Source organism: Primulina eburnea, chromosome 14 (assembly GCF_022965805.1).
Source record: "Primulina eburnea isolate SZY01 chromosome 14, ASM2296580v1, whole genome shotgun sequence".
NCBI lineage: Eukaryota > Viridiplantae > Streptophyta > Magnoliopsida > Lamiales > Gesneriaceae > Primulina > Primulina eburnea.
In genome coordinates, this window is record NC_133114.1 from 5,550,509 (window position 1) to 5,563,609 (window position 13,101).

Genomic DNA, 13,101 nt, shown 5'->3' on the forward strand with positions numbered 1-13,101 from the left:
CAATCGTATACGTACCTACCAATCTCAGCCGTAGATATCCCCATCCTTATCATTTCCATTTTGGTGATAAGCAGCTCCTTAACAAAGTTCTAAATTCAATATCCTATCAAATTCCTCTCGTCAAAACCGTACTTTTCCTTTCTTTACTTTTCACTTTTTTTTTTGTTGATATTTTAGTATTAATATGCAAAAATTACACATTATGTAAATCTTAATAAAATAAATAGAATATCTGATTATAAAAACTTTTGTGAATTTATTAATTGCTCTATTGAGCGTGCATTTATTATTAGGACAAAAACTTGTGTGAGACTGGTCTCATAGGTCGTATTTGTGAGACAGATCTCTTATTTTAATTATCCATGAAAAAATATTATTTTTTATGCTAAGAGTATTACTTTTTATTTCGAATATGGGTAGGGTTGACCTGTCTGACAAATTAAAATTCGTGAGACGGTCTCATATGAGACACACTCTATTATTATTATTATTATTGTTGTTGTTGTTGTTGTTGTTGTCATTAGAATGCTATCAGAGTCGTACATGTGTTCGATGAGGCTTAAAGCGGAAATTTAAAAATGTGTTCTTTTGTTGATATAAATAATGCTAAAATTCAGTTAACAAATAATAAATACGATAAAAACTCAATAAACAATGTATTATATAAAAAACAAGTCAATAAATATTTGAATTAATTATATAAATAATAATTGTCTAGCTATTCTAGTGGAAAAATATATATCAAATTTGTATAATCCAGTTTTCGGATAATTTTTTTGTCAATTAACAACATAGCTAGCCTATTCAGTCTATTTTGTGATATTATTGATCAAATACAAGCGTTTATTAACTTCAAATTCTATAAACTTCTTTTATTTATACAAATGATATTAGGATAGTTAACAAAGTCTTATAGATAATATAAGTATTTGAGAATAAATCATTCAGTTTTGTCAAACAATGTAGCATTTAAAAAAATTGTTGAAGTTCTATGTAATACTTCAGTCAAGGTAGTTAAAGATTAACTCGTTAACTTCTTCCAACTCAACAAATGTCCCAAAGTCTCTTGATATTATTTAAATTGTTCAAGCTTTATTTGAAGAAAAGATCGAGTTTGATCAATTATAAATAAAAAATAATCAGATTACTCATCTTTTTATTTAATATTGGACTATTTCAACAGATCATCAACTCAAAATATATACGTTGAACATCCTCAAAGACCGGACCCTGAGGTGGTGACCTCCTTGACCTTATAAAAGGTCCGGCCCTGAACGCTATGTTTGATAATAGAATCAAGTATTTTACGACAACATTATTTGACACTCAAGCAGGCACATAATAAAAAAATAGAGGTTGAGATGGCAAATTTCAAGAACAAATATTAGAGAGAGAAGCGAGAAAATATAATTAATTTTAGAATCTAGTCAATAAAATTTAAAAATCGAAAAAAGACGATCACACCCACCCGCGCCCCTTCTCCTTCACTGCACTTAAGTATATTCTCGAGTGTCGGAATGGTACAAAAATTAATACATGAAAGTCAAAATGTAATAAATATTTAAATTTAAATAAGAAAATATCTTTTGAAATATCTTTGAAATATTAGAATATTCAGCCAACTTAAATATTATTGGTGGAAGCCTCCACCTAAATCTAAACACCGCTTTGGGAAATTATATCCTACGTTGGATTGATTCGTAAATCAGAATTTTCCGCAAAACTTTGGAAACCAATGTTTCCTTCACGGAAGATGGACTTTTCTTACTTCTATTTTACTTTACTCTATATATTCGTAATTCTAGGACATTCTAAAGATATTTCGGACATAATTCCTAATAACCGTCAATCGATCATGTCCATAAAAATCATACCAAACATCGCCACTATTTTATCGTCATTCAATCGAAAATAATTAGGAGAAAGGGAAAATATGATATGTTTTCGAAAATAAATTAAGAGTGAAGGAAGAGAAGTGACATACGTCTAAACTTGTTATTCAATTGAATCAAGTAATTTACAAATAGTCAACATTACGAGATTTTTCCGGCATAAGCAAAACAGGCTATTGTATAAGCAGCTTCGTAGGTTGGTAAGATGTCATAATCTTGTTTAAGCCAATTTAGAAAAGAAAAAAACAAAGGATAATTAAAATATTTTGCAATATTTGTAAGCACTGAAAAAAGTTGGATAGAGGCATTATACTTAGATAATATAATATTATTTAAAATGCACTTTTCTGCGTATTGTGTGCTCTACGTCTGAAATAATAATTAATTAATTAATCTTGATTTTAATAAACATGCTAATATTTCTATTTATAGTAATTTAATCAATCTCATAAGTATTTCAACTGTTAAAGTAATAAATTAATATTCAAATCTCAAAATATATATGATATGAATTTTCAATCATGGAATAAATCGAAACCAATTTCTTCTCTTCCAAGGATGATTTCTCAAATTCTTTCATAGTAGATCTTTTGTAAAACGGTCTCACGAATCTTATACTATGAGATGTGTCAACTCTACCGATATTCACAATAAAAAGTAATACTCTTAGCATAAAAAGTAATACTCTTGGCATAAAAAGTAATACTTTCATTGATGACTCAAATAAGAGATCCGTCTCACAAAATACGCTATCTTTCCCAGAGAAAGTATGCTGTTGATCTTTTGAAGGAGACTTGTTTTTGAGAATTCATAGTACTATTATCAATTAGAATGGAATATAAGTATAAGTACAAAGATAATCCGATTCCCCTGGGTTAAGTAGCTAGCAGCCTTCTGAGGAGCTATCGGAACGAAAGAAGAAAGCTACTTGAGACCGTCTACACAGATTTTTGTCATTCTTTCAATAGTTTTTGGTAGCTAATTTCTAATTTTCTATATCTGGATCCGCATACAAATTTTTTAAAAATATATATACATATATATATATATATATATATATATATAATATAAGGCAAAAACTTGTGTGAGACGGTCTCACGGGTCGTATTTTGTGAGACGGATCTTTATTTGGATAATCCATGAAAAAGTATTACTTTTTATGCTAAGAGTATTACTTTTTATTGTAAATATGGGTAGGATTGACCCGTCTCACAAATTGAGATCCATGAGACGGTCTCACACGAGACCTACTCATAATATAAATATCTGGAGATTCTAAACTAATGGAGAAATATGAATCAGAGGCAAGAATCCTAGCAACATTGCGAATAATCCACGTTGCGAAACATCTGTGATATACTTAAAATTATGCTATCACTGTGCATAAAAAAATTATATAATGATTAAATTAATAAATACACGTGTCGATAGTTTATTAGAAGTGGAACTTAGAAAAAGAAGCTTTGAATAGTATATTATTATTTATACGCAACTTGTATGAATGCATATATTTGTTCTTACTTATATTTGCAACACAACTTCTTTTAATTTGAGTTCTTGTTTTGTTTTTTTTATACAGAATTTCTTGTTCATGAATTACTTTGCTGTCACCAACTTTGAATAATCGTCGATATATATTATATATATATAAGCCAGAAGCCAGAATTTCAAAAGACATAGTTCCCCATAAGGACCACTGAGGAGTGTTCGTGATCTTCGAATGGGTTTGCAGTTCTCGCCTACGTCTCCCACCGGTAAATGGCTGGGGTTCGTCACTGCCGTATGGGTGCAGGCAATCTCCGGCAACAATTACACATTCTCTAACTATTCTGGTGCACTTAAAACCCTTATGGCGCTCACACAGCTCCAGCTCAACAATCTGTCCGTCGCAAAAGATGTGGGAAAAGCGTTTGGAATTCTTGCCGGACTCGCCTCCGACCGACTTCCTACACCTGTCATCCTTCTCATAGGCTCCGTCGAAGGGGTCGTCGGGTACGGCGTTCAGTGGCTAGTCGTCAGCGGCCGCATCCAACCACTTCCATATTGGGCTGTAAGTGTCGAATCCCTCGTTTCCATTGGATGGTCATGACCTGGTTTTGCAACTAAATATATATTGTACATGTAATTCGTGCAGATGTGCATATTTCTGTGTATGGGAGGAAACAGCACGACATGGATGAACACGGCTATTCTGGTGACGTGTATTCGCAATTTCCGTAAAAACCGGGGTCCGGTTTCAGGGATTCTGAAAGGTTACGTCGGTTTAAGCACCGCGATTTTCACCGACCTTTGTTCCGCGCTTTTCGCCGATGACCCATCCAAATTCCTGCTAATGCTGGCTCTAATTCCCTTGGTAGTTTGCATGAGCGCCATCGTTTTCCTTCGTGAGATTCCTCCCTCGTCCTCCGCCGCCGCGGAAGCCGAAGATGACAAATTTTTCGGGGTAGTTAACGTTCTCGCTGTTATGATCGCGATTTACTTGTTAGCTTTCGATCTTACAGGAACTCACGGCCGTCTGTTTTCGCAAGTATTTGCTGTCATACTTTTGGTTTTATTAGCTTCTCCTCTAGCAATTCCGATATACATCTGGGCTAAGAACTTGATCCGGTCGAATTCGAATACAGCCGACGTAGAACGAGAAATCTCTAAACCACTTCTGATAGCATCAAAGGTGGAAACAGAGGCGGTGGTAGATCAGAAGAAACGGCCGGTGCTGGGGGGCGAGCACACCATATTCGAGGCTTTGAGCACTGTGGATTTTTGGATCTTGTTTGTGTCGTTTTTATGTGGAGTCGGTACAGGACTCGCCGTGATGAATAATTTGGGCCAAATGGGCTTGGCACTCGGGTATTCTGATGTATCCATTTTCGTTTCGTTGACCAGCATCTGGGGATTTTTCGGGCGGATCCTTTCCGGGTCGGTTTCGGAATACTTCATCAAGTAAGTGTACTTAATCATCATCATCATTACAGTACCAAATTAAAATTTGCATATCACATTTGCTAGGTGTCACGAGGAGCTAACACAACGTAAAAGTTTTCAAAGTTTTTCGCGCAACACTAGGCCACTTTCAATTGGGAGGGTGCGGACAGCTTATCCTTTACACACTATTGCTGCATCCACATAATTTCTTAGTATTCCCTTAACAAAAAAAACAGTTCTTTTTTTAATGTTTCCTAAAAAATAATCATTTAATTATTTCAATTTTATATATAAATTGAAAATCGAGCTTCCAAGATCGGATTTGCGCCCTTTGATGGCCTCCAAAAGTCTCAATGAGTTAGGTGGATCAGTAAATATCTCCAAAGGCCATTAATGTTTATTAAAATTAATATTTTACATACTTGAGTGTAGTAGACTTCAGATTTAGCCTTAGATATTGTGACACCAACAGTAACATCAACTCGGCAGTCTAATATTTAAATCATATCTGGTTTGAGTAATAAATCTATTTAATACAGCCTTTATGTATGTCTTAATATAATGATAAATAATAGACTTTATGTATAATTTTATAATATAAATTAATTTGATGTAACACTAGCGTGATTTGGTTGGGATCAAGTTTGAGTACTAGTGAACCAAAGTTTCTTTCAAATTAATGCACTATGCTTTTTTGTTCCAAATTTATAGGAGGGCTGGAACGCCTAGACCAATATGGAATGCAGCATCTCAGATTCTAATGGCTGTGGGATATATCACGATGGCCATGGCTCTGCCAGGATCACTCTATGTCGGTTCCATAGTGGTCGGGATTTGTTACGGAGTTCGCCTTGCTGTCACAGTTCCTACTGCATCAGAGCTATTTGGCCTGAAATACTATGGTCTCATTTACAACATTCTTATCCTCAACCTTCCACTCGGCTCGTTCCTCTTCTCTGGATTGCTCGCGGGACTCTTGTATGATGCACAGGCTACCGAAACCGCTAGTGGTGGCAACACGTGCGTTGGAGGACACTGTTACAGGATGGTCTTCGTGGTTATGGCAATTGCATGCATCATAGGATTCGGTCTTGATGTTTGGCTTTCTGTTAGAACCAAAAGCATTTATTCCAAGATTTATGCTACCAGAAAAACGAAGAAATCGTTTAATGGCCTATCGTAATGGCGAGCTGAGAATTCCATGTACTTAAGTTTCAGTCTATATATATTTTCCAGTTATTTGATGGGATTTTGTTCAAGGTTTTCTATAAAATTTGAGGATGTGTGTGTAAGAGGGACTGACGGGAAATTCCCTTGCCTGATGAAGTCCCAATATATATTCATTATTGTACTTTTGAAGGATTCTTGTTTTACGTCTGATATATGTATGCAGATCAATTCATGAAGCCGCCATTTCTGGACTCGTATACCTCTATTGGAGAATAAAGAGAATCGAATTGCATCGGGAAACTAGTTACAAAATTGGAACCAATTAAAAGAAAACGTGGGATATATTGTGACTTTCAATTATATATTATCAGAGTACTGACGTGCTGTTGGATATTATTGATATATTGTTGGATATTGCTGATGTGTTACCAAATATTCCAAATCTTTGATTTTTGACTTTGATATGGTGGGGTGATGACTGCTATCTCACCCTGATACAATGAAAAATCATTGTTATGAGTTCTTAATCGATGGATGAATGATGTTATGACTTTTCATCAAGAATTGTTAATTCTAGAGGAGTGATAATAGTAAATGATACCCCGGGATGTCCCAGGTCATGGATAGTTCTCGGGACGTTCCGGGCCATGGAGCATATCCATGGAGGGTGCCTGGGTCAGGAGGATGGAATGCTCTCGGGCCAACAAAGCAACAAGATAGATTAAAACCCGAGTCATAGAACTACCCAGGATGAGGAAAATGCGACTTGAAGAATTCATTTGACACCTGTGGAGTTGACAAAAATCGTAACTGATGCCGTCAAGACAGCCATGGCAAAGCAGGCCACCACCCATCATTCTAGTCACCCCGAACAACAACATGAGCAGTCGTAGGAGTAGGAGAGAAAGGAAGATGAGAGGGAGTCAAGCGCAGGTTCTAAGTCTCCCACTGTGGCGGAGGAATTGGAAGAGTTGAGGAAAAAAGTAAGAGTGTTGGAGGGGCAGGTTGGTTCTAAGGGTAGTGCTCAAGTTGTCAAGGGTTGCCTGTTCTCTGATATCATTGTCCGAGAACCAATACCCGGGCATTTAAAGTCAGCCAAATCAAGGACTATGATGGGAGTTCTGAATCCGAGGAGCATCTTTCTCGCTTCGAAAATATGGCCATGTTGCACTGCTACGGGGATCAAATCAAGTGTAAAGTGTTTTTAACTACCCTGGTCGACTCTGCACAAAGGTGGTTTAAAGGGTTGGCACCACAAAGCATTCATTGCTTTGAAAACTTCCAAAAGGTATTCTTGCATCAATTTAGCAGCAGCAAGAAGTACAAGAAGACTGCTTTCAGCTTGTTTGAGGTGAAGCAGGGACAAGATGAAACCCTAAGGGCATATATCAAAAGATTCAACTGGGTGGCCCTGGATGTTCCTGGCCTCTGCACCAGAGACAAAAACTACCGCGTTCATGCAAGGAATGTGGGAGGGGGATTTTTTTCGATCCCTCACCAAGAAATTTCCCGGGAACTTCGAAGATCTCTGGTCCCGGGCAGAGAAATACATTAATACGGAAGAAGCGCAGAACCAGAAGAGATAAGATTTGAAGAGAGCCAGAGGAGACCGGGTTGTCAGGCCTGAAGAAAGAGCTCCCAAGAAAAGCGATCCATGAAATTTCTCTCATGTACCACTGAGAATTGCCCGGGATCGAGAGATTCAAGAATGCAGCTCGGACATAGCCCCGCTTCCCAGTCCAGTGGCGAGGGCACCAAGACCAGAACAGAGAGGGTACTGAACCCTTCATAAAGAGTGTTCTCACAACACTAATAAATGTCGAACCCTGAGAAAGAAATCCAGTAGGCGTTCAATGCCAGCATCTCATCCCCCTCGGCATAAGTCTAGACAGCCACCTTGGTTGTCTAGACGTCCCTGACCAAATATTCCCAATAAGTCAACAGACATCCCGAGTGGAAGCACAAGGGAGTAAGCCAGTCCCCGGGAAGAGAGAGGCAGACAAACAGAGAGAAAGGACCCTTCACCGAGCCGAGGATTAATAAAAATGATTTCGGGGGGGGGGGGGGGGGAGGGGGTCCATAGATGGCGATTCCAACCAGGCTCTGAAAGCAATAAGCAGAAGGAAGTGCTCGGAGGTTGATAGGAGGAGGAGAGACGAGCCAGTTATAAGCTTCGGACCAAAGGACCTCAGGGGAGTTAGTCTACCCCACAATGACGCTCTTGTCATCCAAGCCCGAGTGGCTAATTATGATGTGTTGAGAGTATTTGTCGGCAATGGCAGCTCTGTCAATGTCATCTTTAAAGAGGCATTGGTCCAGATGGATTTGCATGAATATCAGTTATAGGCGGTTGAGACTGCCCTGTTTGCTTTTGCTGGACATGCTGTGTACCCTGAGGGGGAAAATCACCCTGGCACTGACCCTGGGCACTGGAGACTTGAGGGAGACTGTGATGACCGTCTTTATTGTGGTGGATGCCCCGTCCTTGTTCAATATCATCTTGGGGAGGCCAGCTATGAATGAGATGAGAGCTGTGGCCTCCACTTATCACCAGAAAATTTAATTTCCAGTTCGAGGACAGGTCGTGGAAGTCAAGGGAAATCAACCCTCTTCTAGGAGGTGTTATGGGGAGACCGTCCGGGTAGACCAGAAGAAGGCAAGAAGGAAGGGAAGGAGAAGGAAAGTGAGGAAGAAGTGGCCAAAGAGAGAAAAGTACATTTTGTTGCTGAAGAAGAGCAAGAAGTGGTGGAAATTGAGCCGGGAAAGCACGTCCGGGTGGCCCGAGACATCAACGCGTCCACCCGGGTAAATCTCTTACACTGTTTAAAAACTAACATTAGTGTTTTCACCTGGTCTCAACAGGAACTAGCCGGGATCTCACCCCAAGTGTCCGAGCATAAATTGAATATCCTCCCGGGATCTCGGCCTGTGAAGCAAAAGAAGAGGCATTTCGGCCATGAAAAAGATAAAGTCATTGAAGAGAAAGTGGGAGAGTTGCTGAGGGCCGGCAACATCAGGGAAGTCCAATTCCCTACTTGGCTATCAAATGTCGTCCTCGTCCCAAAATCCACCAGGAAGTGGAGAATGTGCGTTGATTTCAGAGACCTGAATAAAGCCTGCCCCAAAGACTGTTATCCGCTCCCCCGAATTGATCAGCTGGTTGATTCCACATCTGGATGCGAGTTATTAAGCTTTCTGGATGCATATCAAGGGTACCACCAAATCCCCTTGGCTCTGGAAGATCAAGATAAAACTAGTTTTATCACCTCCGGGGGCACCTTCTGCTATGTTGTTATGCCTTTTGGATTGAAGAATGCGGGGGCTACATACCAACGTCTAGTGAATCTTGTCTTCCAAAAGCAGATAGGTCGGAATATTGAGGTGTACGTGGACGACATTCTAATCAAGACCCGGGAAGTCTCCCACTTTATTGATGATCTAGCTGAAACCTTCACCACTTTGAAACAGTACGGAATAAAGCTCAACCCGGGCAAATGTGTGTTCGGAGTCAGGAGTGGTAAATTTTTGGGTTTCTTGGTCACCAACAGGGGAATCGAAGTCAACCCCGAAAAAATCAAAGCAATAATGGACATGCCTCCTCCTCAATCTGTCCGAGATGTGCAAAAATTAACCGGGAGGATTGCTGCCCTGTCACGCTTCATTTCCCGTTCTGTTCATCGGAGTTATCCATTTTTCCAAGTCCTGAGAAAAGCGCAAAAATTGGCTGGGACGACAAATGCGAGCAAGCTTTTCAAGACTTGAAGAAACATCTGGCTGAATTGCCTATTCTGGCCAAGCCCGAGCCCAGGGAAAATTTATGGGTCTATCTCTCCGCCACTGAGTTCGCTGTTAGTTCTGTGCTTTTCAGGGAAGAAAGAGCCGGTCAGAAACCAATATACTATGTCAGTCATGCCCTTCAAGGAGCGAAATTAAAATACAGTGAGGTGGAAAAAATAGCATTGGCCCTGGTGATGACTGCTCGGAAGCTGAGGCCTTATTTTCTTTCACATCCCATGTGGTCCTCACCAATTCTCCACTCGGGAGGATCATGACCCACGCCGAAGTCTCCGGAAGAATGGTTAAATGGACTGTGGAGCTCGGGGAGTATGACATTAAATACAAACCCCGAGCTTCTATAAAAGCCCAAGCATTAACAGATTTCTTAATAGAAATGATTCAACTGGTAGAAGAAGAGATATGGAGAGTGTTTATTGATGGCACATCAAATCTATCGGGATGTGGAGTTGGTGTGGTCCTGATTGCCCCATCAGATGAGAAAATCAAGCTGGCTTTGAGGATTGATTCCAGGGTCACCAATAATGAAGCAGAGTATGAGGCCGTTTTGGCAGGGTTGCAGGATGCCCGGGAAGTCGGTGCTTTCCGGGTCATTATTTATTCTGACTCTCAGTTGGTCACATAGCAGATCAAAGGAACGTATGAGGCCAAGAACGAAAAAATGCTCAAATATATGGGGCTCATCACGGCCCGGGCAGCGTCTCTAACCGACTGGAGCATCGTGCAAATCCCTAGGGAGGAAAATGCAGAAGCTGATACCTTAGCCAAATTGGCTGCTTCCACGTCAGATATAAGCACCCGGGAAGTTCTCTGTTTTACCCGGCTGGTGCTCTCTGTTGATGAAGAAGTACCCCCAGTCCAGAGAAGCTCGTGGATGACTCCTATCGTTGAATACATAGCCCATGGAAAGCTCCCAGAATATCGGCCTCGAGCCGCAAAAATAAAAAAACAAGCGCCTAGGTTCGTCTTTTTGAATGATGTTTTATACAGGCAATCATATCAAGACCTATTACTCAAGTGCTTACCAAAAGATGAGGTAGAGTATGTCCTCCGAGAAATACACGAAGAATGTTGTGGTGAACACCTCGGTGGGACTGCTCTGTCTCGGAAAGCTATATTGGCCGGATTCTGTTGGCCCCAAATGAATGAAGATGCTGCTCGACTTGTTCAAAAATGCCAGAGTTGTCAACACCACTCTAATTTTCATCACCGCCCAGTTGCCAACATGCTAGCAATCTCAGCTTCATGCCCTTTTGATCAATGGGGTATGGATATTGTGGGTCTCTTCCCCATAGCCCGTGCACAGAAAAAGTTCCTTCTTGTGGCTGTGGATTATTTCTCCAAGTGGGTAGAGCCCGACCATTAGCCAAGATTACTGAGGAGGAATTCATGAAATTTTTTTGGAAAAATATTATTTGTAGATATGGCATCCCGAGAAAATTGATTTCAGACAATGGAAGGCAATTCCAGGGAAAGAAAATCACCTCATGGTGTCAAGAAATGAAGATCGTTCAATCCTTCACCTCAGTAGCCTATCCCAAGATAATGGCCAGACTGAAGTGATTAATAGGATCATTGTGCGAGCATTGAAAGCCCGGCTCCATGGAAAGAGTAAAGATTGGGTGGAGGAACTACCGAGTGTATTGTGGGCATATCGAACTACACCACGATCATCTACTCGAGAAACTACCTACAGCCTAGTTTATGGTTCAGAAGCAGTCCTACCTGTGGAGATCGGACAATCTTCTACTTGGGTAGAATATTATCCGAGCAACAATGATCAAGCTCGGACCATTGAACTTGATTTAGTTGAAGAAATGAGAGATTGGGCAGCTATTCGAATGGAAGCTTATCGCAACCGAGTAATGAAATCTTACAACAAGCGTGTTCAATCGCGAGATTTTCAAGTTGGGGACTTGGATATGAAAAAGGTCAAACTAGTGGGTGATGTGGGAAAATTAGAAGCGAGGTGGGAAGGATCCTTCAAAATAATTCGAAGAGTTAGCTCGGGGGCAGCTTATTATCTCGAAGATTCTCAGGGACACACTCTTAAGAGGCCATGGAATGATTTTAATTTAAAGCAATATTATGTTTAAAAGCACGTGTATCTGCTGTTTCTTCATCAAATAAAGAAATTGTTAAAGGAAATGTCTACAAAGCCCAAGGACCCGTACCTTGGCTCGGGGACCCGTACCCCGGTCACCTATTAAGTCCAGGGACCCGTACCCTAGCCCAGGGACCCGCACCCTGTTCATCTACTAAGTCTAGGGACCCGCACCCTGGTCATCTACAAAGTCGAAGGACCCGTACCTTGGCACGGGGACCCGTACCCTGTTATCTACTAAGTCCAGGGTTCCGTACCTTGGCCCAGAGATCCACACCCTGGTTATCTACTAAGCCCAAGGACCCATACCATGGCCCGGGGACCCGCACCCCGGTCACCTACAAAGTCCAAGGACCCGTACCTTGGCCCAGGGACCCGCACCCTGGTCATCTACAAAGTCCAAGGACCCGTACCTTGGCCCAGGGACCCGAAACTTGGCCCAGGGACCCGTACCCTGGTTATCTACTAAGACCAAGGACCCGTACACTGGCCCAGGAACCCGCACCCTGGTTATATACAAAGCCCAAGGGCCCGTACCTTGGCCCGGAGACCCGTACCCTGGTCATATATCAGGCTCAGGTTACCACTCCAGTGACTTGCACCCTGATTATTTACCAAGACTAAATTCATATTAAACCTCCGGGTTTATGAATGATTGATAAAATTCACAAAGTTATTACAGAATTCAAGTCAATTCACAGCCCTGAAAATATTTTGAAGCAACTATCAAATGCAGGAAAAGGAAATATTTCATTGAAAGGGAAAATATTTACAAGGTGCCCGGATAACAACTACAAAACAAACAGATAAATCCTAATCTACTAAGGATTTTTCTCGTCTTGCTTCTTATTCAATTCTTCATCGTCCGGGAGGGATGCAGCAGCCTTCTCCGAATCTGGGAAGTCCTCCCGATCAGCCGAAACCAGACCCGCCTCTTCGAACTACTCCAGGCATTTATTAAAGCCCTGTTCGAAGTAAGGAAAGGCTTTTTCAGCCACCACCTTCTTGAACTCCGGGGACTTCAAAACATTTGCCATTTGCTCTGCCTGGGCAGTCTTTATGAGATTCACAGTAGCCGGGAAATCCTCGGCTCGGACCTGGGAGGACTCTACTTCTTCTCTGGCCATCTAAGCCTCTGCCCGAGCCTCAGCTAGTTCTGCTCGGGTCAAGTCCATCTTTTGCTGCCAAACAGCCCTTTCCCGGGCCAGAACGTGCTCA

The 13,101-nt window shown here is 41.0% G+C and overlaps 1 protein-coding gene across 1 annotated transcript; it reads left to right on the top strand.

Moving 5' to 3' along the window:
- Positions 1–3,480: 3,480 nt before the first annotated feature.
- Positions 3,481–6,236, top strand: LOC140813013 (protein NUCLEAR FUSION DEFECTIVE 4-like). The gene is made up of 3 exons (XM_073171414.1): positions 3,481–3,942; positions 4,027–4,832; positions 5,526–6,236. Exons 1-3 carry the CDS (start codon positions 3,613–3,615, stop codon positions 5,995–5,997), a joined length of 1,608 nt encoding a protein of 535 aa, XP_073027515.1. The 5' UTR covers positions 3,481–3,612; the 3' UTR covers positions 5,998–6,236.
- Positions 6,237–13,101: the final 6,865 nt, after the last annotated feature.

Coding starts and splice junctions, on each gene's coding strand:
- LOC140813013 (XM_073171414.1), top strand. CDS start 3,613: ATGGGTTTGCAGTTCTCGCCTACGTCTCCCACCGGTAAATGGCTGGGG. Junction 3,943..4,026: donor AACCACTTCCATATTGGGCT/GTAAGTGTCGAA, acceptor TAATTCGTGCAG/ATGTGCATATTTCTGTGTAT. Junction 4,833..5,525: donor GTTTCGGAATACTTCATCAA/GTAAGTGTACTT, acceptor CCAAATTTATAG/GAGGGCTGGAACGCCTAGAC.